Below are 26,815 nucleotides of genomic sequence, written 5' to 3' on the forward strand. Positions count from 1 at the left end.
CACTACTCCCTGCTCCAGTGATCAGAGCCAGAGGAAAACTAGCTGCTCAAACCAGAAAGATGTTCCGGACAGAGCCCTTTCAGGAATGAAGTCTGGGTCACCCTGCCAGGTGCAGAGCGACCACCACCAGAGGTGAGCGTCTGAGGGCAGAGGAAGAGAATGAGCTGCAGAAGGGGGTTTAATACCGACCCTGCCCGCTCGGCAGGCCCCAGGAGCTCCAGGCTCTTCACGCGCTCGTAAGTGCACCCATTCTTTATTTCCCCTTTTCCATCCCAGCTCCAACAGCAGGAGAGTAGAGGGGCTAAGCCCATAAACTATCACCTAGATTAGTCTGTCCAAGGGAGGCCGTGACCACACTGCAAAAGAACGTGTCCCAGGAGCAGCGGCTCAGACACGTGGGGTTTGGGGCCGCGTTTTGCCCCAGGGGAGGCTGCACGGAGGGAGTGGAGGCTCGGTGCCCCGTCCTCACCCAGGAGCTTGGTTTACAAGGGGTGAGGGGTGGAGTTGGCAAAGGGATAGACGGGACGTGCTGGAGTGTGTCGTCCCGCAGCACCACCCCTTCCCCTTGAGGTCTCCTTGGCCCTGCTCTCCAACGGCAGAGAAGCCAGAAACAGACGTGGCGGAGCCGTTCCTGGGACCCGGACGCGGGCTGGAACCCACGAGCCAGGTCTGGACGGTGGAGGGAGGCCACGACTCGCTGTGCATGGCCCAGCACGCACGCACACCTGAGGTCTGGGGCAGCCTCATGGGGTCCTGAGGGCTGCCACCCCCGAGACGACGGCACGGGCTTCCCAGATGTTCCAGGCAACTGCAGCGGCTCCGAGAGCCAAGAACTGCAGACTCTGGCTCTCCGAGCGGGATGGGGGCGACTGCACCCCTGACCCCCAGTCCTCCAGCTCTCCCTGCGCCAGGCAAAAGCTTCAGACCCAGACACATGCCAGGGCCCCTGTTCCCCCCGCCACACACCAAAGGGCAAACCTGCTGCCTGGCACCCGTGTCTGCCCAGTACACCCTCCCCCAGCTGTCCCGTGGGGTCTGGACCATCCAACCTCACTCTCAGCTCCAGGGATGAGGCTGGGCTGGCCCAGGCTCTCTCTCCGTGCCCCGGTGGTGGCTCAGGAGCGGCATCTATGCAGCCGGGCCAGCGGGAGCAGGGGGCAGGGTCCTGCCCACACTGACCATTTCCAAGGGTGTCTGGAATGCGGGGGAAAAGCTCCCCCTCCTGTGGACACTGTGTCATGGTGGGGGCCAAGGTGCTGCAGCCATTTGGTTCTGAGGGGGCCCAGCCTGAGGTTCACACAAACACGGAACAGCTGCAGGGAAACGGAACTTGATCCCTGATCAAACACACCCTGGAAGCCGCCCTACCTTCGGCTTTTCAATTTCCGTGCTGGTAAAGCCTCTCCGGGCTGGGTTTCCAGATGTAGCCGAAAGCATCCTGACGGTACACGTTCTCATAAGACTCCTTTACTCGTGGATTTCTTGGCTAAATGTACTAACATTTGTTTCTTCTCACTGAAAGTCCAAATTTTCAGCAGAGCTGTGCGGGTAAGAGCGATGGTTTCGCTCCACTTGTTCTTCTGTTGGCTGGTGTAAGCCACCAGGTTCTCCATGTACTGCAAGATCGACTTTAAGAACCTGTTTTAACAAGAAGAAATAAATTTCGTTACTGTATTATAAAATGCAACAATGATTTAAATGGACTCTTCTCCTTTCGGAATTAAAACTAAAGGACTACACTTAATTGCTGTCTGCAAATTCAAGAAAAAGAAATGCACGGAACACAGAAGCTGCGTCGTAAGCGTCCCTGGAGAGACGGGCTGCACGCCCGAGCGCCGGCTTCAACTTACTCTCAGGTCAGGTAGACGGCTGTACGTAGGGACTGCGCTCCCGGAAAGGGCTGGAGACCGTTGGGACTGAATGCCACGTGAGCACGCGATGCGCTGGGCGAGGCGCCTGCGAGCCCTGCAGCCCCACGGTGGGGGGGCCGCTGTCCGACCCCCGGCACCCGCCTTCTGTGTGCTCTGACCCAGCCGTGCTTGCAGGCGTTCACCAGCTGTTCCCGGGGCCCCTCCGACTGGTGGGGGGCACATCGTGCTCCTAGGTTTTCCCCATCTGCCAAGTAGTCTAAAATGTGCCCCAACTTTTTTCTTTTTTTTGCTTTGTTTTGTTTTTCCAACTTCTAATTCTGAATATAACAAAAGTCCCCAGATGCTTCCTGTGGAGAGCTCCTCAGCCGGGGAGGACTCTGTCTGGCAACATCACTTTGGGCCGTCGCCGTGCGGAGCTGTAGGCACGCCGTGCTGGAGACCAGGTGCTGCTCCCACCCTGTGTGCTCGGAGGACCCCCGGTCAGAGTGCCAACAGTGCCGGGGGCAGGGGGGGCCCCATCTGGAACCACGGATGGGTGGAAGCAAGCCTCTGCACATCGGTTTCGGCCACCCTGGTTCTCACCTGGGTCCTACGTTTCTTTAAGAAAACGCATCGTGTTTTCATGTTCATTCTAAGCAGGAGGCACGGGAGGTATCGCTCCCTGGGCGGTGGTGTCATCACACAGGGTGACGGATCCTAAAAGCCTTTGCAAGTGCATCACATTTAATTTTCTGAAATGAGGCTACCACGGGTGCTAGTTTTAAAGGTTCACACACTTGCACCAAAACCCACAGAGAAAAACGAGTGAAGAGCCAACCAAGACTGTGGGGTTTTTAAAAACAAACAAGAAAAATCAAAGAAAAGAAAGCACTGCAAGTGAAAACCACTTAATTCGCCAAAATATAGTTTCAAGTCTTATAAGGACGACACACTTACTTTAGATACTGTTGATATTCCGAAGTATTTTTTCCACAAACTGCGTGAATGTTGACCAATTCCAGTGCAATCAGTAATAAAATCAGGTAAAGCACGGGAGACAGCAGCTTAATACTAAAAAAAGATGAAGTTAAAATTTGACAAACGCTCAGTATTTTGCACTTTCATCAGTGAACATTCTTTTTCAAAAATCCCTTTTCCAAGGGGACTTAAATTCAAACTATGCAAGAGAAGGCTGCCTGCGTGGTGGTCTCCCTGGGCCCCCACCGCGCCGTGGCCCACCTGCCCTACCCGCTCCCCGCCCCCCAAGAGCCCGCCAGCTGCAGCCCAGCCCTCCGGCAGGGGTGCTCAAGAGCAGGAGGCCGCCGCCGTGGCTCCGGGTCACCGTGCCTGCTGCCAGCATCCTTCCTGCAGCCTGATGTCGATACGGACCGTGCTGTCCGACTCTCACAAGAAGACACATAGAAATGGCTCAAACATGAGAACATGTTCAGTGTCTCCAGGACACAAAGATATTCCAGTCAGAGGAAGATACTATCTTTCCCATGAAACCGGTAGAGACTCTAGAAAAATATACCCTGTTTGGGGAAGGACGTAACCTAACAGGCATCATCTTCTAAACTGCTGGTAGGAGTACGTTCCAGAAGAAGCCAAGGAAAACCCGTTAAAGCTTTATAGACACAGATACCTCTCAACCCAGAGTTCTGGGAATTTGTCCAAAATGGTGATTTCCTAAAGATGTAGAACATCCTAAGAACACAACAGGTAAGAATGCTGGCATACCCGAGGTAACCTGGTAATATTTTAAATCCAAATATTCACGGGGTCGGTAGCACCTATGTTCTCATGCACCAAAATCACAACAGTATTTAAAACAGGAGTTCCCCTACAAGGAAGAATTAGAACGGCCTCCCAAGGGAAGGCCTGCCCAGCGGGGCCTGTTCCAGACCAGGACAGGGAGCCGCGCACCTGCCGAGCATGTGCAGGTAGGTCTGCCTCTGCCGGGAGCGCAGCCTTCTTTCCACCCACTGCTGGTGTCTCAGCCCCGCAGAGGCCACCACCTGGCTGGACGCACGGGCACACTGTGCGCTGATGTTTCGAAGCACGGTCAGCACTTCCACAACGGTTCTGGGACAGAACAGAGTGGGGACGGGGGTGCCGCAGAGTTCCCGGATCAGCTGGGGCCACCTGGGGATGAGAGCGTGGGTTCTCAGGGGTGTGTTCACTGCTGGGCCCCTCCACAGTCAGCTTGTGGGGAGCAGCGGCAGGTCACATGCCGCGTCGTTCCCTGCGGGGACGAGTGTGCAGGGGGCCCCTCAGGCCCACCAGCACTGCCCAAGCGATGGAGGCCACCTCCCCGCCCTCGAGGCATGGCCACCGTGGGATCGAGTGCTGCCCCAAGCTCGCCAGCTTTGACACAGAAAAGGGGAGTCTGGGGCAGTTCTCGGAGACTCACGTCTCAGCAGGAAGACCGTCCCCGTCACCGACAGCACCGTGGCTCTCAGGCAGGTGGTGGTACAGCTCACGCAGGATTTCTGTGATTAGAGACTTACAGGCACGTGCTTCGGAAGTACCTTCTAATCTGAAAAACAGAAGATATGTAGACACGTGACCATGAGGCAGATGCCCAGTCGGGGCCTGTGCACGTGTTTAAGGGTTCACTGAGCAACGCACTTAATCTACAACTTTGTTTTCCCCAAATATGAAAAGAAAAAGCCACTGTCAGGGCAGTGGTAAAAATAAACCATAGGATATGCTAAAAGCAATAAATTGTTGACAAAAGATAAGCAACAAATCGAATTATTATTCCTTCGGGATGGATCTGCTATATCCTGATTCCAAAATCTCTCTATGCCCCCTTCTCTCCAACCTTTAGATCCTATTTCTAACCATCCACTAAATATTTCTAGAGGACCCCTCCCCTCCCCACAAGGCCTGCCTCTCGTCTCTGTGGGCCCGGTCTCCCCAACGGCCCATCACCCGGCTGGGCTGCCAGCAGGGAGACGGCTCCGTCCGCACCGGCACCGCTGCCTAGCAAGACCCCTGCGCCTGGGCCGCCCGTGACCTGGCCAAGGCCTCACTCGGAGGTTCACCGGGGACCGTGAGGTCTACACGACCCCCCACAGAACTCACCTGGCTGCCTCCTCGGCCTCCTGGGGCAAAGGCAGGAGGGGCCACACCCTGATGCTCTTCTCACAGCTCAGCACCTGAGAGGGAGATGTCCTACTGGTGTTACAGACTTTACAGCAAGTCTGGAAACAATGTTTGCAAACTGTTAGCAGCAACCACTCTCCAGAAGACACTCTGGGTAAAATTGTTACACATCTTACAACATTTGAAACCCCAGTTATTTGCTGTGACACTGACAGGAGATTAGGAGGACGTTACCATGTGGCCTGTCCTGTCGGGAGCAGCCTTCACCCGGACGACACGGTGGACGTGAGGGTGCGGGACTCTGGAAGCCAAGTAGGACAGCCCGGGAGGCCCTGATCCACCTCTCTCCACAGATGAAGCACCAAGCCAGGAGCCCACCCCAAGTTTCTGACTCATCAAAGCAAATGAAACACTGCTGACACCACTGACGGCAGGTAATTTATGCAGCAATAAGCAGAGCAATGACCTTAAGAAGAACGGGATGCAAGGCTGCCGAATGAGAACTGAATCCCACGGCGGGAATAAGGCTGCAGGAGAGGGTCCATCAGGTCTGAAATACCCCCTGTGGGAAATACCCCCGTGGGGCACGGAGGGGCCGCAACCAGGCCATGGAAGCAGCAGCCGAGGAACAGGGGGCCTCGCGAGACCAGACTCAGCCGCGGAGTCTACGGGCAAAGCCTGCCTTCCGGAAGCTTCTCTTCCTTCTGGAACGTCACCCCTTCCTTGCCACGTGCCCCCCTCCGTCCTCTCTGTAGGGCAGAGTCCTGCAGGCAGGTCCTGGTCCTCCCTTCCAATGACTGGTTCCCGGGAAGCTCGGAGTCACGACAGGCAGATGAAGTACCCGGTGCCCCGCTGCTGACCCAGAGCCCGCAGGTATTCGGGTCGACCTCCTCTCACATAGCGCCAGGAGACCACAACACCTCCGGGCCTCTGCACCTCGACTGCTGACAACCCCTTCTACCGTGTGACACCGTCAGACCCCATCCTCTCAGGCCGTTCTTCCAGCTGCAGCTGCAGATCTCTCCCTAAGCCCTGATGTGTGGATGCGACGGCTTCCGTCTAGAGGGCACGCTCACTGATAAACGTCTATGTTGGCAGGTATCCTGATTATTCTGTTCTTGGAGACGACCCCATCTTGGCCCTTGCACATTCACATCCTGCTACATGGAGAATAAAGGACCCAAGCTAATTTCCACCCTGGAACCTGAAAGTCCATGTTCTGCTTGTTCTCATTCACAAGAGAACAAGCACTGGTCTCGCGTGCCATCCCGCACACGGAGCGGGAGCAGTCCCGAGTCAAGGCCGTACCGCGTGACCCAGTCACCACTCCTCCCGTGCTAACATCACTGGAAACAACAAACGCTGCCGCGACTGCCACTACGGGATGAGGGGCGTGAGGCTCAGAGGGACGGAGGGATGGAGCCAGCCTCTGGTGGTGACCCTGAGGTCCCGCTTGCCAGACCCATGGGTGTCTCTGCCCCAGGAGCCCCATGTGCCCCTCCCAATGGCCCATGTGCGGCTCACCTGTTTTTTAAGCTGAGAAATTGGGTGGAAGTGAGCAGTGTAGCCCTCTGCAAGAGCGACCAATGACTTTATCGCTGCCTTTCCCTGGTTCAAAGAAAACAGACAAGGGTTACTGCGACGTGTGGTCTGGCCCTGGTTTCTCCTGCTGAGTGTGAGTCACACGACTGTGCCCCAGTCTCACCAGCTTCCTTCACCGAACCCCCGTCAGCTGTAACAGAGCAGGACTCCTCATGGAATAGGTTTCAGACTGTGGTCAAATCATTACCAATACAAGTTTTCTAAATGAAGCCAATTAACAACGAAGACAAAGGCCGTGTGTGCTCTTTGTCCACCATCAGTGACACCAGAAACACATAAGAAAAAAGAAAAAAACCTCATAACAACTAGAAAATATAAGAACATCTCCTAAAAAACTAGAACGGGAATTTAAATTTAAAAACTAATACAACCAAAAGAGTCATACAGGTATAACCACGTAATTGTTAAACCTGAAAATACTGAAAGAAAGAGTAAAAATGACATTCTTTACAGCTGATGTAACTCTGTGGCTGGAAAGCCCAAGCCGGCTGAATAACAACTATCGGGAACAGGAGAGGCGGCGAGTTGACGGCTGACGGCCTCAGTACACCCCTGCCAGCCGGGAGCCCTCCCTACGACTCTCAACAGCACCAAGCGAGTCTCTAAACGTCCAGACACTAAGCCTCTCATCCGCTCAAGGCCCCGAGTCCTACGGCCCAGCGGAGGGTTCCGTGCACAAGGTGGCAGGCGAGCTCCATGTGGGGCAGCCACACCTCGCACGGGTGCAGGTCAGTGATGAAGCCCCGCAGCCACCGGGACACACGGCTCCTCTAAGACCGAGGCCATGGAAGGGCAGAGGATGGGGAGGGCGGAGGATGAGGAGGGGGGCCTGAGGGGTCCCCCGGTTGCTGGGCTGACAACAGGACAAAGGACCACCCGCAGGGAGCCCAGGTGAAGGCTGGGGCAGCTCAGCCCAGCACGTGGCACAGGAGCACCAGAGACAAAGTCTAAGGTGGACGACGGAACAAGAACGTGGACAAGCAAGGAGAGGAGGGGTCTGGCCTTTGGATGGCGCAGCCCCTCGGGAGAGGCTCAGGGAGGGAAGGCCGAGGACATGGAGACACACGTTCGGGAGTAATGTTCAATATTGTAAGAACCATCAATTATCCCTAAATTAATCCGTCCAGAGCCCATTCCTGTTTGTTGCTGGGTTAATCTTGGGCTTCGTGTTTATTTTTAACTACACAGGTTTGCCTACAATCCTCATCGGGAGGAGGCAGGAGATTCAGGAAGAGACGACAGATGGGAAAGTTCCCCTACAGACATTGAACTGTCCTGAAGGTCACTACGGAGTCACAAGCCACTGCACACAGTACACAGATGTCGGTCTTCTAAACACTCTTGGGCCAACTTGCAAGACATATGTCAAAAAAAAAAAAAAAAAAAGAAGAAGAAGAAGAAGAACAAGTGAACCTAAATTTTCTAACTCCCTCCCAGGTGAAATAAATTCCAGCTGGACCAAAGGATGTTAATTGGGGTGAAAAAAAAAACCCTATAAAGCTACCAAGGAAATGCATGACTATATTTATAATTTTAGAAAGCAAAGTGTCTCTTAAAAATAATTCCAAGTGCATAAGTCAAAACGAAAAGGCCTCAGAACTTCAAGACAAGTAAGCAACATGCACACTGGGGGGCAAGTAAGGCTAATAAACCAACGAGGAACATAACATGCACGAAATGGAGCAAAAGACATTAATAGTTCACGAAATAATAGCACATTTCCAGCAAACACAATAAAAGCAGAGTAACTCAAACAGATAAAAACACGTCTTCGCTTTGCTTCAGGACTCCATTTTACAAGTTCACGGGCGCCCGAGTGAACAAGGGTGTGCAATCCGACACCAGCCAGGAGAGCTGCGCACGCGGGAACACTGGGACCCACCCCTCGTGAGGGGCAGCTTACGTAAACCATAAATGAGGGTACACTGATGCACATGTCGAGCAGCTGATAAACCAAGGTAGAACAAGTGCTACCTCCAGAACAGGTACGGCCCCCCGTGGCTGCACAGCGTGCTCCTGGGAGGGCGTGGAAGCAGTGCCCACCCCCACGAGGAGGCGTCCCTGAGGGCTGTCACTTCTCCTATCACACGGTCTGTGTTTTGTCTGAACCTCTGAACGTGTTTTTTTTTGTTGTTTTTTTTTTTCTCTGAACGTGTTTTACAGCAATCGTTACACGTATCGTTTGAAAAAAAAGATTAATGTCAATAACTACCCCGGATGATTTGCTTAAAAATAAAAATAATAGGGATCCCTGGGTGGCGCAGCGGTTTGGCGCCTGCCTTTGGCCCAGGGCACGATCCTGGAGACCCGGGATCGAATCCCACATCGGACTCCCGGTGCATGGAGCCTGCTTCTCCCTCTGCCTGTGTCTCTGCCTCTCTCTCTCTCTCTCTCTGTGACTATCATAAATAAATAAAAAATTTAAAAAAAAAATAAATAAAAAAAAAATAAAAAAATAAAAATAATAAAATTTGCTTAAAAATAAAATAATAAAAAAAATTTATCGATCGATGCAACTATTCCACCCAACCATTTGAATCATTTTTAAAATTTTGTGATACATTTAGTTAATCTTTTATGCTGGTTCTTTGGTTTGTGGTGTCCTGTCCCCGTTGAAGGGAATCAGACGGCACATCATCCGCTCACCTGTCACAGCAAATACATGTGCGTAATCAAGTCACAATGATGTGTTCTGACAGAGGCACACTCTCACTCCGATATATTCAAAGAAAGGGCGATTAAGGGTTAATTACCTTTCAAAATAAACTGTATTTGGTCACAGCTGAGCAAGAGCGCCCCTAAGGCCTCTCTTCCCTATATGTTACCTTAAAGGCCGTCGACACATCTTCATCGGTGAATCTGAGTAACAGCACGACAGAGAACGCAAGCAACTGGGTTGTTGCCTCTCTAGGAAAGTCATGTAAGTTGAATTCCCCGTGGCTTAGATGGTCTCTCAGACGGGGCCCCTCCTGATGGTTCAGGAAATCCCACAGAAACTCCTGTCGGAATATAAACACAGAAAATACGATGTTAGTTTTCTCAACTGACAGAAGAAAGAACCGGCCGGCCATGCCTCGCATATCGGAGGAGCAGCAGGGTCGGGTGACAGACGCGAGGACACGGAGCTTCAGAGACAGTTAGTGTAGGTAATACAGCCCCGGATCATGCTGGGATCTCACTGGGAACTGTCCTAACTGTAGCCACTGCCCTGGTCCCTCACTGTCCCCCCACGGCCTGGGGCAGGACTGTCCCTGGGAGCCTTGGTCTCTAACTGCCCCTCCACAGCCTGGGGCAGGACTGTCCCTGGGAGCCCTGGTCTCTCACTGTCCCCCCACAGCCTGGGGCAGGACTGTCCCTGGGAGCCTTGGTCTCTAACTGCCCCTCCACAGCCTGGGGCAGGACTGTCCCTGGGAGCCCTGATCTCTCACTGCCCCCCCCACAGCCTGGGGCAGGACTGTCCCTGGGAGCCCTGGTCTCTCACTGTCCCCCCATCGCCTGGGGCAGGGCTGTCCCTGGGAGCCCTGATCTCTCACTGCCCCCCCCACAGCCTGGGGCAGGACTGTCCCTGGGAGCCCTGGTCTCTCACTGCCCCCAAACAGCCTGGGGCAGGACTGTCCCTGGGAGCCCTGGTTCTAGCTGTTCCCCATTGCGCGGGGCAGGAGTCCATGGGAGCTCCAGTGTTTTAGGAATCCTCACACTGTCTCACCCACATCCCTCTGAAGGAAGAGGCTGAGGTGTCCAGGCCTGGAAGCTGACCTCCCTTCTATAGAGAAAGCACTGCTGTCCTGTCTCACAGCCCTGGCCTCTCCCTGTCCAGGGGCCTCCCTCTGCACCCCCTCTCAGATCCAATTCTCTATGAAGCCGACACAGACAGCTGCTTCTCCCCTAACACCACTGGCTGGAGCAGGAAGAGAAGTGAGGACACAGGCAAGCTGCCCGTGGACAGACTGTCCTAGAGATTCAGGATGGACACACACACTGGCTCCATCATCCTAACTTCCTGATGCCAAAAATGACACTCCAGGAGTCCACAGAATCACACTAATGTCACACAGGGACTAAAGTCTAGGCTGCTAGTAAGTCTCAGTTCAGAGGAATAAATGTAAAAATTCTCCTTATGGTCCTAAGGAGCCCCAGTAATATCTTTGGGAGGAAATGGGGAATGGCTCTGCGTCTCTATCCACGTTCATCCAACACACTCAGCTCCTGCTCATATCTGACTTCTGCGGCTGCTCACAGGGCGAACCCGGCTCCTCCAGCACCACACTCCACAAGGAACCCACGTGCACTTTGGGAACAGGGCAGCCGTAACAGCAGGACTCAGAACAGGACGTTTAAATGGGCAGCAGGCAGCCTGGTACCTGAACGGCGTGGGCCGCGTGCGTGGCACTGAGACAGCGCGGGAGTGGCTCAGGGGCACTCTTGTGAGCACATCACAGGCCAAGATTAATTTCATTTTGGAGAAGTGCTAATCACCTCCATAAACAGAAGGATGTCAGATCAGGAAAGGGCTAGTACTTTACCATTGCAGGCGCTCCTAGGAAAAGAGGGAGTTGATTGATTTTGCCATCACTCAAGTGTTTTGCCAATATCTAAAACACCGAAAATAAATAATTAGTATGCACACATCACATACAGAACCTTCAGAGCCAAGGACGTAGCATCTTGGTATGACATACATAGAAGCCCGAAGCACATGAAACACGGACAGCCTTAAGCACACAGCAGCCACTCGCTCAAGAAAACTCTTCTTAACCAGTATAATGATTTCAGGAATAAATGTGAATATACATGTCTTCTTAGTTGTCTGTGTATATGGGTCCTTATGTGTACTTACATGCACATACATGTGTGTGATGATGTGTATTTATGTGTATAAATGTGCATGTGTGTATTTATAGGTATGTTCCTGTGTATAGGTGCGTGGGTGTTTATTTGCACATACATATGTTGACGTGTAGTTACACGTGTATGTGTGTATATATGTACTTATGTGGATGTGTGTATATATCTGCACATTTCTGTGTTGTATGTATATTTATAGGTATGTGCATATACACATTTGTGTCTGCATGTGTTCGTGTGTAAGAGTGAGTGTGTATATGTGTATTTATGTGTACTTGCATGTGTTTATATTTGTATGCGTTCATGTACCTTCACGGGAATGAGTGTGCATGCATGTGCATGTGTGTTCTGTATGTGTGGATATAAGTATACATCGGAGTTACTTTATAGGCCGCTTAACTCCCCACAGAGCTCAGAGCCCAACCACCCAATCCAACCCTATAGACCCTAATCCTTTTTTTTTTTTTTTAAGATTTTATTTATTTATTCATGAGAGACAGACAGAGAGAGAGAAGCAGAGACACAGGCAGAGGGAGAAGCAGGCTCCCTGCTCCCTGACGTGGGACTCGATCAGGATCAGGCCCTGGGCTGAAGGCGGCACTAAACCACTGAGCCACCTGGGCTGCCCTATCGACCCTAATCCTATACAGATATGACTACACTATATAATTTAATCCTCATAGGATCAAACATATTATGTATTAAGTTATAACAAGTTATTTACCTAATGGAATAAAGTCTGTAGGTAAACAGGCATGTGCTTAATGCCTCCTGCCAACCATTCACTAAGGAATCTAAGAGTTATCTTAAAGGCCCCAATCACTGCACAAACACTCTCCCCTTTGTTTCCTCCTGTAGGCCAACTCTGTGAAGTCACCCTTGAGGCTATGTAAGAATTCTTATCCACAGGACGCCTGGGTGGATCAGTGGTTGAGCATCTGCCTTCGGGCCCAGGGTGTGATCCAGGGGTCCTGGGATCGAGTCCCACGTCAGGCTCTCTGCAGGGAGCCTGCTTTTCCCTCTGCCTCTGTCTCTGCCTCTCTCTCTCTCTCTCTGTCTCCCATGAATAAATAAATAAAATCTTAAAAAAAAAAAAAAAGAATTCTTAACCAGGATTACACACACACAAAAGCCTCTACACTCTAAAGTGGTAAAAGATATTTTCAATGGCAATTTTTAGTATTCCAGATTTTTAGTTTCAGAATCCCACACCCACTTCACAGATTAAATGCATCCGTGTATACTGTGCATTTACAATAGTAGTTCATGCATATTTCACGTGCAAAACAAATGTCAATCTTAAATCTAAAATGTAACCTCTAAATAATTATAGTATATAATATTAATATCTCTTGGCATTTTCCAACGTTGCTCTTTCTATAACTTTAGAAACCAGGTTAGTCAATCACTGAATCTCAAAATTAGCCTGAAAACAACACTTAACTCTATAATAAAGTTTTTTTTTTCTGCATATACAGCTATCAACATTCTCTGTGTAATAAAAAACAATGTTTTGTTTGTTTCCAGATACTCCATAAGCTTACTTACTTCATCGAAGGTGGTATAAAGAGCCGTTGACTTCAGAAAAGGAAAGAAAAGAAACAATGAAAACAAAATGTAAGTAAATGACATTATCCAAAGGAGGAACGACAATTCTAGTAGATGGCCACAAACATGAAACCTTCTTCTGAAAATAAATGTTCACTTAGCAATGGTCTGGGAAGAATGTCATTGACCTAAAACATCACTAAAGACAAGAAAATATGGTGAATGGGCGCCGGAGCCTGGTCACAGCTGCTCTCACAGGTGCTTCAGCTCAGGGATGCCCATCACCTCACAGGCACGCCCCACCCACGCGGCATTTTGGCTGATGGCACACGAGTGAGCACAACTGGGTGTGCTCTCCCTCAAAGGGCCTGGGTGTCACATGCTTCCTGGTGTCACAGGTCTCGTCTACAGACACGGGCTCTGGAGCTGGCTGCCTCGACATCCACTCCTGGCTTCCGTGCCTCCCAGCAGCGAGACCCTGAGCACCCGCATATGCAGGTTTCGCTGCAGAATGGGACACAACTGATGCCCACCTCGGAAGGCTGCTGGGAAATTCTGTAAGTTTTTACACACATTATGATGAAATCAGCATTTTGTGGAAGCCAGCTCTCAAGAAAAACCTCTCACATATTCACACCTGTTAAAGTTTTTTCAATTTAACATTATGAAATTTCTTTCAACATTTATTATGGTATAGGATGCTTATAAAGTCTGCATCTTTAGCTCCCAAATCTATAGTACTGACCCTAAAATTTTTCCTGAGCTCTTAATATCCAATTTCTACTAAATACCCCCAGTACTTCCTCAAAAGAGCTGAACTTTTCATTATCTTCACAAACTGCGTGCACTAACGTCTACCTCGTTTTATGGAATTGGTATACACGTCTTATTCCTCACTCCTCGTACATAAGCTCCTTAAAAGTCACAACGTCTTACTCATCCCGATCTTCCCTGATCTCAGAGACCTTATGCTGGAAGTATTCAGTCAACGGTAACAGCGTGTGCACAGCCTTCACAGCTTTATAAATAAAGCATTTCCATGTGTGCTGCCTTATAAATAAACTGATGCCACGTTTATTCTGAATGAGAGCCTGGCCTACAATTTCAGACATTCTTTGTTAAATTACTTCCCATGTGGAAACGGTCCTGCTATGTGCTTGTGTGGTCAGCCAACGAGTAAGGAAATGTGTCCCCACCGCACAGCTGCAGATAACGGCCCACCAGCCAGCGCTCGGGTGAGGGTGCTCTCCACACCACCGCCCACACCGCGCTGGGCACAGCCACAGACAGGCACCAGGCGTGGGCACCGGGGGACACGGCCGTGCACCCCGCTCCACAGGAACCCGAACGGGAATGTGCCTGTCCCGACAGGAATGTACATCAGGCAGAAAAGCACTTGAGGTAAGGTGGATGCGGGAAGAGGAGGTGTTGAACCTGGGTCGTTTAGGCTCCCGGGGTCACTAATGTGGCCTGAAGGGGCAAAGCTGGAGAAAGACACACATGTGGGTCTGGGGGGCTGGGTGATGCCGGAGGAATCTGAAGGGAACAGCCTGCAGGCTGGGCCACTCCGAGTCAGGCACGCCCCAGGCAAGGGCGAAGCTCCCGTGGGTCCTGGGGGCCGTGAAAATGCTTTAAGTGGATGAGCCCCCAGCAAATGGAGGCGTATTTGTCAGTTTATAAAACAATCCATGGCCATGAGGACAGATCAGAGAAGGAAGAGCGTCAGGAGGGACGCCAGGAGAGCGGGCGGGCACGTTGGGACACTGAGTGGACGGAGGGGACCTGGCCCGGGTGGAGGCCACTGCCCAGCGCCTAAGCAGCGAGGAATTGAAGGAATACCAGAGAACACAGTTGTGGAAGAAAAAGTGAGCTCCTTAGACACCAAGTGGTTTGAGGCCTGGGGAACACCCCCATCGCCCCTGCGCAGGCAGGTGTGAGCCCACCTCGGGGGTGGAAGAGCTGAGTCCGAGGGGGCCGTCCTGGGGACGCACTGCCCTTTCCCGCCATGCACAGCTGTCCTGGCGCTGCTCTGGCCCCATCACCAGCTCCGTGTGCGGGGCTTTCACTTTTATCAGGCTCCCAGGATTTTCCAGTCGTTCCCATGGGACTAAGATCTCCCAGGGCCGATCCAGGGAGCGCAGGGTTGGGAACAGAATTTTGAGGAATGCCTCTGGAAAGGGGCAGAAAGAGGAAGGTGACCTAGTGAAAGGTACGGCGGCCACTGCTGTTGGCCCGGCACAGCCCCCAGGCCTCTTCCCTCCGCTCCTGACAGGTAACTGGGTGCACGGCCCCCCAGAAACTTCTGCACGCCTCCCGGCCCTGCTGGCCCAGAGGAAGGCGTGTCCTTCAGCAGAGCCACCTCACGGGGCTACAAGGGGACGCTGGCGGGAATGGCTACAGAGAGGAAATAAGAGCTCTCTCCCTTTATGACAGCGAGCTTGAAATACCTGGAAATACTACACAACCAGCAAAACAGTCACAAAAAGCAATTATGCCATATAAAATCATTATAATAGGAAGCCACAAAACATGACACTCAAACCTTCCAAAGCAAATTCTTAGCTAAAAAATTCATTTAACGATGGGATCCCTGGGTGGCGCAGCGGTTTGGCGCCTGCCTTTGGCCCAGGGCGTGATCCTGGAGACCCGGGATCGAATCCCACGTCGGGCTCCCGGTGCATGGAGCCTGCTTCTCCCTCTGCCTGTGTCTCTGCCTCTCTCTCTCTCTCTCTGTGACTATCATAAATAAATAAAAATTTTTTTAAAAAATTCATTTAACGGTAAACAAAAATGAGATATTGAAGACTTTTAATTAGGCACAGAAACCGTCAATGCAGCAGCAACCACCATCAATCACTAAAGCACGTATACCTCAGCAGTCAGAAGTCTTTCCGGACACTCGTTAACGGTGGCAAAAACTCTCCTGAGTCCCGTCTCCAGCTGAGTCAGTAACAACATGGCGCAGTCAGCAAACCTGTGAAATGAAAGGAAAATCTCAGGCTTTAAAAGTGAACACTGGCACCAACCCCAAATAACAGAGCTTTATTCCAGATATTACCGTGTGTGCACAAAGCCGGGGGGAGGTGACAGTACTCGCTAGCATGGGAAACAACATGGAATCACAGTCTCCTTAGACTCGGGATTTTTAAATCTATTTTCCACTGTTGTGACGTAAGATGGAACATGCTTAGAAGCTCCAAGGTAGGGCAGCCCCGGTGGTGCAGCGGTTTAGCGCTGCCTACAGCCCAGGGTGTGGTCCTGGAGACCCGGGATCAAGTCCTGCATCAGGTTCCCCGCATGGGGCCTGCTTCTCCCTCTGCCTGAATCTCTGCCTCTCTCTGTGTGTCTCATGAATAAATAAGTAAAATCTTTAAAAAAAAAAAAAATAGAAGCTCCAAGGGAATAAAACATTATCAAAGACCTGCCTACGTCTTCTCATCACTTGCAAGAAATGCTCAAATACCAGGATTTCGGTGGGTTTTCAGGGTACGAACAAATGTAGACAACAGGACCTGGAGGGAGGGAAAGGCCACGGGCCTTCTGAACAACTCGAGCATCTGCTCTGCTCTCCAGGAAACAGAATCGAACGTACCTCCTTGTTTCAGGGTTAAGATTTCATTTATTCATTTGGGGGAGAGAGAGCGAGCAAGCGAGCGAGAGTGGGGGGAGAGAGAGTGAGCACAAGCAGGGGCGGAGGGGGAGGATGACGCAGACTCCTCGCTGCGCAGGGAGCCCAATGTGGGACGCAATCCCGGGACCCTAGTATCACGCCCTGAGCCGAAGGCAGACGCTCAACCGCTGAGCCCCCCCGGGCGCCCGTTTCAGGATTCTTTAAGGCAGGACACACGGTTCTCTCAGAGTAAGAACTCAACAGATACTGAAAAGTTGATTCCCAGCAGCGATTGTCAGGGGTGAGAGCAGCAGCGGGCTGACGCGTAGCATGCAAGCCTCCTGGGAGCGAGCGGCCTCCGTGCCGTCAGGAACCCGGGCTTACCTGTGTGACCTGAACCTGATTAATGCAGCTTCCCAGTATGGCAACATGACCTTCGATACGAAAGTGGATTTCTTCACCACCTCTTCTAACACGGAAAGTACCTCAGAAGTGACATCTGCAAAATAACAAGTGTTTTTAAGCACAGTCACCCTAATCCGTGGAAGAGCGATGTAAGCAGAGTCAGGGTGGGATGCCCACGAGCTGACCCCTGCAGCGGATGACCCAGGGCCCCCGGGGCCGGCGCCCATGCCGTCAGACCACCCGGCCAGGGCCAGAGTTGGAGGTGAGCACAGCACCCCCCGGGGCAAGGGGATGCACACGACGCCACAGCTGTGAGCACAGGATGTCAGAGCTGACCTGCTGACCACACTGACCAAGAGGGGGAAGATACAGAGGAGCGACAGTGACCCCTGGGGCAAACTACGGACTCTGCGTGACGATGCCGCGTCCTTGCTAATGAAGGTGCCTCTGAAGGGGGTGTGGATGAGAGGGAGGCTGTGCAGGTGCCGGTCAGGGCGCAGAATCTCTGCGCCTCCCTCTCCACTGTGTCCATTTTGTTCCAAACTTAAAACTGCTCTAAGAAACAAGGTCTTAAAAAGTATGTATTATTGGCAGTCAGCAGCCAAAGGGTCCATGGCACAAAAAGACTAGGGCCTCGGGTCCCTAGGATCTGGGCTATTCCCACCATGATTTACATCAGAAACTCAGCTCCCACGGCTCTGCTGCTGCAGGGGACAAGGAATGGGCTCGGAGCAAACACGGTTTGACCGCACTTTCAAAGTGTCGTGTCCCCACCCCCGTTAATCTGGTCAATGGCTTTGTCACAAAAATAAAAGAGACAGCAGAGGAGACCACCTGCGCCGTCGGCGCTTCTGGCATCAGGACTGCGCACAAAGGAGCAGGGAATGCACGTTACACAAAGGTCTGGAGCCAGCCTCCCTCAACGCGCCAGAGGCAGAACTACCCAGACACTAGCAAGTACTCCCGCACCACAACCCCCAACCCGGGGCGCTGCGGGGGGCGCAGGTTCCGTGGAGCAAAGCGGAAGAGGCTCCTCACGCATCTTCTGGCATCTGGAGCAGCAGCAGTGCGCCCAGGGCGTCCGAGGCCGTCTGCTACTCCCTGACCGTGCACCTCTCCCTACGAGGACACAGTCCGGCACAAGGTGCATGTGGTACTTGCCGGGGAAAACGGCCAACTCCTCCAGGCCTGTAAGGGCTACGAGAGGTCGGCGCGCCAGCACAGCCTCCGTTCGTTGCAAGTACCTCTCCAGCAGCTGGCCCAGTCCCGCCGTCAACAGTATCATCACTGAACAGTATCTAGTGCAAAACGCGCAGGATCTGTTAGGGAAATGAACTGACATACAGATAAAAAGGTCTGTCTTCCAGAAAACAAGTTTAAGATAAGAGGCTACACCAGCAGTGAACTGCAGGAGGGCCCCGCTGTGGCCCTGAGCTGCACAAGGGCTGGGCGCTCGCCAGTGCGGGTCTCGGGTTCCCCCACTCCCCGCCGCCCCTCCCCCCCCCCCCCCCCCCCCCCCCCCGCACCTCCACGAGGCTCAGCCTCACAGCTGCCTCTGCGTGGAAGTCAGTGGTGACCGACCCCATCACCACTCCAGGTGTTCATCAACCTCAGTCTGATCTTCACATTCCTGCCTCAAACTCTCTCATCTTACCCCAAACACGCTTTTCCCCAATAGAAAATTCAAGATAAAACAAACTCTTAAGTAGGTCGAAGAGAGAATTACTTTCCCCATAACGTACTTTGGGGGGATTTCATGAGGGGATGCAAAGCCATGCCATAGGATGTTCCGCAGGTTCAGGCCACAGGGAGATCCAATGAAGACTTTGAGCACGTCCATCTGACCAGGTCAAGAACAGGGTACTGAACAGTGAAATCATCACCGATGGGCGGATAAACCGATAGAGTAGCGCGAAAACGTCTGTGTTCCTCTTCGACGCCCTGCCTGGCACACGGCACTTGCGGTGACAGCACTCAAGCGAACTTTGCTGGGCACATTGTGTGTCAGACGCAGCTTATGTGTGTCTCGCACCCACTATCCTCAGGACCAGCCCCGGGGGCACTACTCCCGCCCCGCTCTGCAGAGCAGCGTCCAAGCACAGAGAGCTGCAAGCGGGCCTCAGGGCCCCGAGCTACCAATGGGGATGTGCATGCCAGCTCCACTGCCTTCGTCCTGTCTGCGAACCTGATCCCCAGGTGGGCAGAGGTGCAGGGAGGGCAGCGTGCCTGCACGGGCAGACCCGGAAGGTGGCCCCAAGTGGCGGGCCCGCGGCCCACTGATGCCCCAGCCCAACGGGCGAGCACCCCTGGAAACTCCCAGACTCTGCTACGAAGGAAAGACGCCCAGTATGGGATCCTGCTCATCAGACGGCAAGAGCCGTGCACGATCTCTGGGTTCGGGGCCACACTTTGGAACAGATTCAGGAAAAATGGAAGATAGCAGAAACTAAAGAAACTTGAAACCAAGTCACACGATGAGAACAGTGAGCCTCCAGAAGGCGCAGGGAAGGGACGGGAGCGGTGTTCAGACGCCTGAAGGACTCTCGCTGAGCGGAGGAAACAGATGCATCTGAATTTCTCCCAAAGGGCAGGACAAGCCAGAGCGGAAGCTACAGAGAGGGGTCTCAACCGAGCATCAGAACCCTCGGCAACTCCAGAAACTCTTCACGATCACACCAATTTTTAAGACTTGAAGAGTAATTATCTAGTATTGGTAATCATAATAATACTCTTTTAATTACATTTATTCTCATTTACTACTCTTATTCCCGTTCATACCATGTGAGCAATCAGAAGTACACAGGCCGATGAGCTAGGAGAATTATCGGGGGCTGAATGTGGCTGCAAGTCAGCAAAAGGCTAAGAGCAGCCAGGCAGACGGCGCAGAGCAGCTCCAAACAACGGGAATTCTGGGCCTGATCTCTCTCCGTGTTCTCCACTACGGAAGGGACCTTGAAGCTGACCACGAACCAGATTCAGGCACTAAAGAGACTTCTTATCCAAGAACAAGGAGTCTAGCTGGTAACATATTACACAAACATCGTAAACACCCCCCGGCTCAGCGAGCTCCGCCTGGGGCAGGGCGCTACCCTGGCTTCCTTCTGCACCTTGACCCCCCTCACCCGGTGCCCAAGGGTTGTTCATTAGTCTTAAACAACCTTGGTCACGTGGCCTGTAGAAGAGTTTGGAAAAGTACACAGCTCTGCATGTTTTTAAACTGACATCTATATATAAATAAATAAATAAATAAATAAATAAATAAATAAATAAATAAATAAATAAATAAGTAAGTAAGTAAGTAAATAAAAACTGACATCTAATTTTCTCCGCCGTTAAGTCTGAACAGTTGCACAAGGGCATAAATTCCCACATTTTAAAAAAATTGAGATTTTATGATAAAACTATAATATCACTCCCTAAATGGTTAAAGTTTTATTCTAGAATAAGTTATCATTATAATTACTAATGTGTAATTCCTGAAAGCACTAGAGCTCAAATGGTCCATCTGGCATCCCCAGAGCACGTGGCGGCAGCGCAGAGGCCACGCCACCACGTTCACTCAATGTAGGGAAGGCCTGTCTCGTGGCTGGAAAAGCGGCAATTCTGAAAGGAGAACGTGCTTGAGTCACAGCTATAGTTAGTTCTTCCTAATGCAGCACCCGTGTTGGAGGAACGAAAGCCTAGCTGTGTTGTGTCCATCAGCTTCAGAGGGACGAGCTTACCACAGGCCGTCCAAAGACCTCAGCAAGCTCCTCGGATGCGAGAAGATCTCTCAAAAGAAAGGGGCATTCCTTCCCATTCAGTAAAAATACCTAAAATTCAAACAAGGACTGTATCAGAGTTGATGACGATGAGCCCAACAATATGAAGAAAAAACTCACCCATAAAGCCACTGTTTGTACAAATGAGGGAGAACAGCACTGGATTGATTTCGTAATCGTTCACAAAGAAAAATATTAAACAGCTGTGCCAAATAAATACATTTCACAGGGAAACGATAACTAAAAACCAAGAAACTTGGGTACAGCTGTAGCAGCGTTATGTTCATTCAGACGCTTTAATAAAGCAACAAAGGAAGACTTCGCACACTTACATCACCCAGAGCCCGTTCCAGACACGCCGTCAGCTTCATCAAGCCGAGAGGAAGAGCCGGAGCCCCAGGGGTCTCCAGAGCATCAACCAGTTCAGGAAATAACTGTGGGGAATAAGACACACCTTAGAATGTGTGCTCAGCAAGAAATATCTCCCAGAGTAGCAGTACTCTTGATGAAATTCAAACTTCTAAAGGCCTCAACCAGTATATTTTCATGACTTTTTGGTATAGGTAAACAATTTCTATATAAATATACAGTTGACTCCTGAACACGGGTTTGAACTCCACAGGTCGGCTTATATGTGGATTTTTTCTGTAAATACAGTATCGTATTTTTCTCTTCCTTATGATTCTTAATGACTTTTCTCTGGCTAACTTTATCGTCAAAATACAGTATATAAAACATCAGACATACAAAACACACGTTAATGGACTGCCTACGTTATCAGTGAGGCTTGTGGTCAAGACCAGGCTCTTAGCCATCCAGCTCTGCGGGAGTCAAAACTTACATGCAGATTTCTGACTGCAAGGGGGTGGGCATCCTTAACCCCCGTGTGGTTCAAAACTCAACTGTAACAGTACATAAAGAATTTTAAAAATGTTTAATATCTAAGGAATTTTGAAAGTTTTTTCTTCCTTTAAATTTTTTTCCATTAGATTTATTGAAAGCAATAAATCTGACATAACTATAAATATTTTGACCTAAATCTTGTTTCCCATTTTGATTAGCTCGTAGAAGTAGATAAGTGTGAGGCAGTCCTGAGAGCCGTTACAAGGGGAGAAGCGATGACCCTTCTTCTCCATGTCAGGAAATTCAAAGTATTTTAGACTTAGCGCCTGTATGGTTACTGCTCTATTGTGGTCATTGAATGCGCCAAGTGCACCGACCGACCAACCAGCTTAGGTGGCCTCGTGCTGCTACTCCTCCCCCGTCCCCATTTGCCCTCCACAAGCCAAGCTCCCCACCTCATTTCCTTGTCCCACCATCTCAAGAACACCTTTCTGTCTGTCCATAACATCTCCGCTTTTCTCTGGAGCAGCACGTTCTCATCTGTCCCCGGGCCAGTGCCCATACACCCAGCTACCTCCCCAACCTCCAGTTTGGACAGTGCAGCAAAAAGCCTCCTTTGCTCCAAGATTGTTTCTCAGCTCAGGCCATGGAGACTGCGTAACAGTCCATTTCCCTCGCAACCTGAGCCATTTCACAGGTGGAGGCCTTGGTGGATGGAGGAGACCCTTTAAGATTAGCAGGTAATGAGGGCCTCAAAGCGGACTTTGCAGGATCTTTTATTTCTAAAGGTTGTTCACAAGCCAAACCTCTGGAAAAGCTGTCCACTGCAGCCACGGCATGTATCGAATTTCAAACTGCCCCTTGGTCAGAGATAACAAGTGTGAGTGGACAGCCGCACACACGGGGCCCAGCAGCATCACGCTTCCCCGGTAATCCAGACTCTGCGCTTCAGGGGTAAGAGGACAAGTATTAGTGCCACAGCTCCCTATCATGGGATGAAAATGCCTAAAGCATCAAAGAAAAAGTACTTTAATTATGAAGTTTCCACAAAATCAACAACAGGTTTATTGTTGAAAGTACAGTAAAGATATTGTTGGATACTCAGATATTGTTGGAAGTAAATTACATGGTGCTTATCTGATGTTAAAGAAAAAATATACACATCAGTAGGGTTTGGAAAATCCAAAAAGGTTAATCAAGAGAAAATGTTTTCTTTACTTGTTCATTAAGTTTATACAAACTCAGGTTTATACTGTATATATGATATTTTAACCTGATTCTTTATACTTGATATTGTTAGACGGTAAGATTTCAAAGACAAGGGATCCCTGGATGGCGCAGCGGTTTAGCGCATGCCTTTGGCCCAGGGCCCGATCCTGGAGACCCAGGATCGAATCCCACGTCGGGCTCCCGGTACATGGATCCTGCTTCTCCCTCTGCCTGTGTCTCTGCCTCTCTCTCTCTCTCTCTGTGACTATCATAAATAAATAAAAATGTAAAAAAAAAAAAAAAAAAAGAAAGGTTTCAATGACAATTATTTTAAAACATTTGATTTTTAATTTTCTGATAAATTTGAAACTGAACATTCACACAGTTCACACCCAAAACATATGAAAATGTGAAGGTCTCCCTTCATCCAGTTCTCTTTCCTATAGCAACTGCTGTTATCAATTCCTCGGGCATATTTAGAAATATTCATGTGCATACAAGTAAATACAATTACATATGCTGTTCCAATTTTTTCACTTAGCCACGTAGCTCTGAGAGATGGGCTCATTCTTTCCCACAACCACATGACGTTCATATTTACTCTACCGTTCCCCTACTGCTGTATATTTTGCTGTTTCCAATGTTTTGGGCTTTTTTTCTTTTTTTTTCATTTTTGCCTACAAAATGGCACCAAGAGTAGCATTACCCAAACGCTCTTTCATTTCACACCTCTAAGTGTGCCAGTCTCATAAATCCCTGGGATGAAATCGCTGGGCCAGACCACATTCGTCTGTAACTTTGATAACTATTACTAAATTTCTCAATCCACATCCCTGCTCTAAAAAATGTACAATAATGCCTGGAATATTTACAACAGCTGTACAGTATATTACTGGTCATTTCCTACCCTGAATTCATTGGATTCCTACTTTCTTCTGTCTCCCACCTGGACTGCCAGCCTAGAGCAAGAGCGAGACCGAGCCACGTGGCTTCCCCGGCCTCAGTCCCTCCCTTGTCACCTGATCCTCCTCCTCTTCTGAGCTAGGTCGGTATTACAACAACCTAGAACTAAGAGAAGCAATGGTCAGAAAGGAAAATTTTACAGTCAAAACATTTTATTTATTTTTAAAAATTGTATTTATTTATTCATGAGAGACACACAGAGAGAGAGGCAGAGACACAGGCAGAGGGAGAAGCAAGCTCCATGCCGGAGCCCGATGTGGGACTCAATCCCAGGACCCCAGGATCACGCCCTGGGTCAAAGGCAGACGCTCAACCGCTGAGCCAGCCAGGTTCTCTCAGTCAAGACACATTTTAAACGGAACAGGCAGACAGATGCTTGGGGTGCAGAGAACGTACAGACCTGATTCTGTATAAACCACACAGTCTGTGATTGTCTGCCAGCATACTTCACCCCTCTGAGTCACAATGCTGTTGATACCACAACTTTCTTTGACTTCAAACCCGAGTTTACAGATCATATCATAGACAGAGGGAGAAAGACAAGTGGTAACTGGATCCTCTATCAGCATCTGAAATATAAAACATAGAAGACACTATTTAAAAAGAAATAAAAACAGAGGAGTATCATTTATATATTCAAGTCATAAGAAAGTCCTGTTTCATCTTTAGGACAGAATATACTCGGGTATAGCTACTGCTAACACACTTCCTGACTACCATGAGAGCTGTGTTCAAAATACTGTGATTAAATATTAATTACAGATAGTTTACAGAAACTTTTTCAAATAAATGTTAAAGATGTGAAATTATTAATAAGATCTGTTAGGAGTTTACAGAAGCTTGGCACGTCTTACAGATAGTGCATCGTTCCTTTCAGTGTTCCTGTACTGTCTCAAAGCTATCAAAATGAGTAATTTTTTTAAATGTGGAATGGAAAAGCAGAAAATCAAGCATCATGAACTAAAATGTCAATAAAAAGCATACTTCTGATTCTTTATGTGGTGTCAGAAGTGCCACACTGCTTCCACGTGAAGGATTCAATAATACCCAAATCCTCAGAATTATCCCCACATCACACTAACATCATCTTATAAACCTGCAAAGGAGTCACTCTCTGGGACTAAACTTATGGGGTCTTCATCTGATCAAGTCAAGGGGAGTCTGCTTTAACATTACAGATTAAGTAAGCCCCAGCAGTTCCTATTTTGGAAGCTGGCCACTTAGAGTTTTCGCACCCCACTCAGTATCACCGTGACACCATCCACTCCTCCCGTCCCCTAGAAGCCTCACTCCCCACTCAGCCCTGCTGTCAACCGTTCTTCCACAGACCCAAGCAATGCAGGTATTGCCCCAGAAACGTGCACTGAATAACCAGTGATGCTGTGACCCTACAACCCCACGCTGCAGCCTGGCCTTCCTCCCCACCTTCTGTTCCTTGAGCTCCTCCCTGGCAGCAGCAGAGCCTCTGACCACAGTAGCTGAGTCCAGGCCACAGTTTTCCCAGCACCTGCAGGCCCCGCGTCCTCCCCACCAGCTGTCCAGTGCCTGCCCTTCAAACCTCTGCCTCCCAGAAATCCCAGGCCCAGCCACATAGCCACCTCCTCCTTAGAGATCCAGGTTCCAACAACACGGGACCTTCCACTCAGTCTCCAGGTTGTCAAACTCCAACCACTTCCCTGGTTCTCAGTCCTACAGCTAGGGTCCGCTTCCTGCAGCAGCCGCCTCCACATCACCTGTACAGGCCGCTCCTTATTCTTTTGTAACAATTCTCTCCCTTCCGAAACTAGTGTGGTTTGTCCTCCAACTGATACAGAAACATAACCCCAAAGGGCTACTTTGATAACAAAAAGGGACTCCTTGCATTTTTAAAAAGCATTGAACTCTAAAGCAAGGAGCTGTGGTTCTGGAAGGACAGGTGGCAGGCAGATCTCTTTCTGCACAAAAGCCCATCTACTCTACTACTGCAGCTCCTGGATATGGCAACAGAGGCTTCAAGAAATGTCTTTTTTTTTTTTTTTTTTTGGTTGAATTTGCCCCATCCAGAGTTGCTGCTCAGCCTTCACCAAACTGGGAGATCCTGGGGCACCAAGGTCAGGCCCCTGGCACACAGAAATCCTAGATAAGCTGCAGCGCTGCCACTGGTGTATTTCCTGCATCCTCCATCTGGGAGCCAGGAACCCGCCAGCCTGCCCGTGTGCTCCCGCGCCGTCCCTGCGCACATGCCCCTCCCGTGTGCACCTGTGTCCCCTCCCACCCCCGTGTGTAGCTGCGCGCCCCTGTGTGCACCTGCACCCTGGTGTGCACCTGCCCCCCCATGTGCAGCTGCGCGCCCCCGTGTGCACCTGCCCCCCCGTGTGCACCCGCCCCCGTGTGCACCCGTGCGCCATCCGTGTGCACCCGCCCCCCCGGGTGCACCTGCGCCCGCCCTCACCTTTCCTCCGTGCGTCAGTGTCCCGTCCAGGACCGCGCGCGGTGCTGCTAGTGACCTGCGCGGAGGCGCCGCCCTCTGAGCCCTTCCCTGGCCGGGGCACCCCCTGCTTCCAGGGCCCGTCCGCCGAGCCTCCGCGTTAGCTGCCAGGGGGCAGCACGGAGAGCGCTTGAAGGCTCCGACGCAGAGCGGCCCAGGGCTTCCGTTCGACCGCGTGAGGGCAGAAAGGAGATGGAACGTGAGGCAACCCCGCCGCGTCCGACCCACAGCCCGGGCCCGTGATGTGGTTTTGCTCCCCAAGTGGCCTAGAAACGTCCCACTTCCCGCGCGGGGGTCACGACCACGGAGCTTCAGTGTGCTCAGTGCACGACGCAGGGGACCCGCCCTCCGCAGCTCGAGGACACGGAGCCCCGCGCCTCAGTCTGCACGCGGACGCTGGACGCTCGTCCTCGGGGGGCGGGGAACAGCGCCGCAGGCGCGATCTGGGGGCACCTCCGGGCAGGACCGGCTTCTGCGCAGCCGCAGACCCGCGCCGGCCAGACCACCCGCTTCCGCGGCGGCGCGGGCGCTGCGCCTCCTCCAGCCGGTGTCGCGCCGGCCGCGCTCAGGCGCAGCCCCGACCCCCGCCGCCGTCACTTCC

General features: G+C 51.1%; 1 protein-coding gene across 3 annotated transcripts; it reads right to left on the minus strand.

Moving 5' to 3' along the window:
• Window positions 1-237: 237 nt before the first annotated feature.
• On the minus strand, window positions 238-26,788 carry ERMARD (ER membrane associated RNA degradation). Of its 3 annotated transcripts, XM_072831664.1 has the most exons (18): window positions 26,179-26,788; window positions 24,148-24,316; window positions 22,382-22,521; window positions 21,065-21,166; window positions 20,694-20,783; window positions 18,714-18,811; window positions 18,133-18,269; window positions 16,951-17,065; window positions 15,828-15,930; window positions 12,957-12,986; window positions 11,087-11,155; window positions 9,389-9,562; window positions 6,486-6,569; window positions 4,941-5,014; window positions 4,264-4,389; window positions 3,777-3,995; window positions 2,808-2,921; window positions 238-1,638 (listed from the first exon to the last, which is right to left on the minus strand). In XM_072831664.1, the coding sequence occupies exons 2-18, from the start codon at window positions 24,314-24,316 to the stop codon at window positions 1,455-1,457; spliced, it is 2,028 nt and encodes a 675-aa protein (XP_072687765.1). In that variant the 5' UTR covers window positions 26,179-26,788; the 3' UTR covers window positions 238-1,454. The 3 variants fall into 3 exon arrangements, with proteins under 3 accessions (XP_072687765.1, XP_072687766.1, XP_072687768.1); XM_072831665.1 differs by lacking the exon at window positions 26,179-26,788 and having other exon boundaries at window positions 22,382-22,516; window positions 24,148-24,285; XM_072831667.1 differs by lacking the exons at window positions 22,382-22,521; window positions 26,179-26,788 and having other exon boundaries at window positions 24,148-24,285.
• Window positions 26,789-26,815: the final 27 nt, after the last annotated feature.

This window comes from Canis lupus, chromosome 7 (assembly GCF_048164855.1).
Source record: "Canis lupus baileyi chromosome 7, mCanLup2.hap1, whole genome shotgun sequence".
NCBI lineage: Eukaryota > Metazoa > Chordata > Mammalia > Carnivora > Canidae > Canis > Canis lupus.

What these genes read in the sequence shown, in the direction of transcription:
- ERMARD (XM_072831664.1), bottom strand. Translation starts at nt 24,316, where the DNA reads ATGCTGATAGAGGATCCAGTTACCACTTGTCTTTCTCCCTCTGTCTAT. An exon ending in TGTGGTTTATACAGAATCAG is followed by an intron (nt 22,522 to 24,147) that starts GTCTGTACGTTC and finishes TTACCCCTGAAG; the next exon opens with CGCAGAGTCTGGATTACCGG. An exon ending in TGGAACGGGCTCTGGGTGAT is followed by an intron (nt 20,784 to 21,064) that starts GTAAGTGTGCGA and finishes TTTGAATTTTAG; the next exon opens with GTATTTTTACTGAATGGGAA.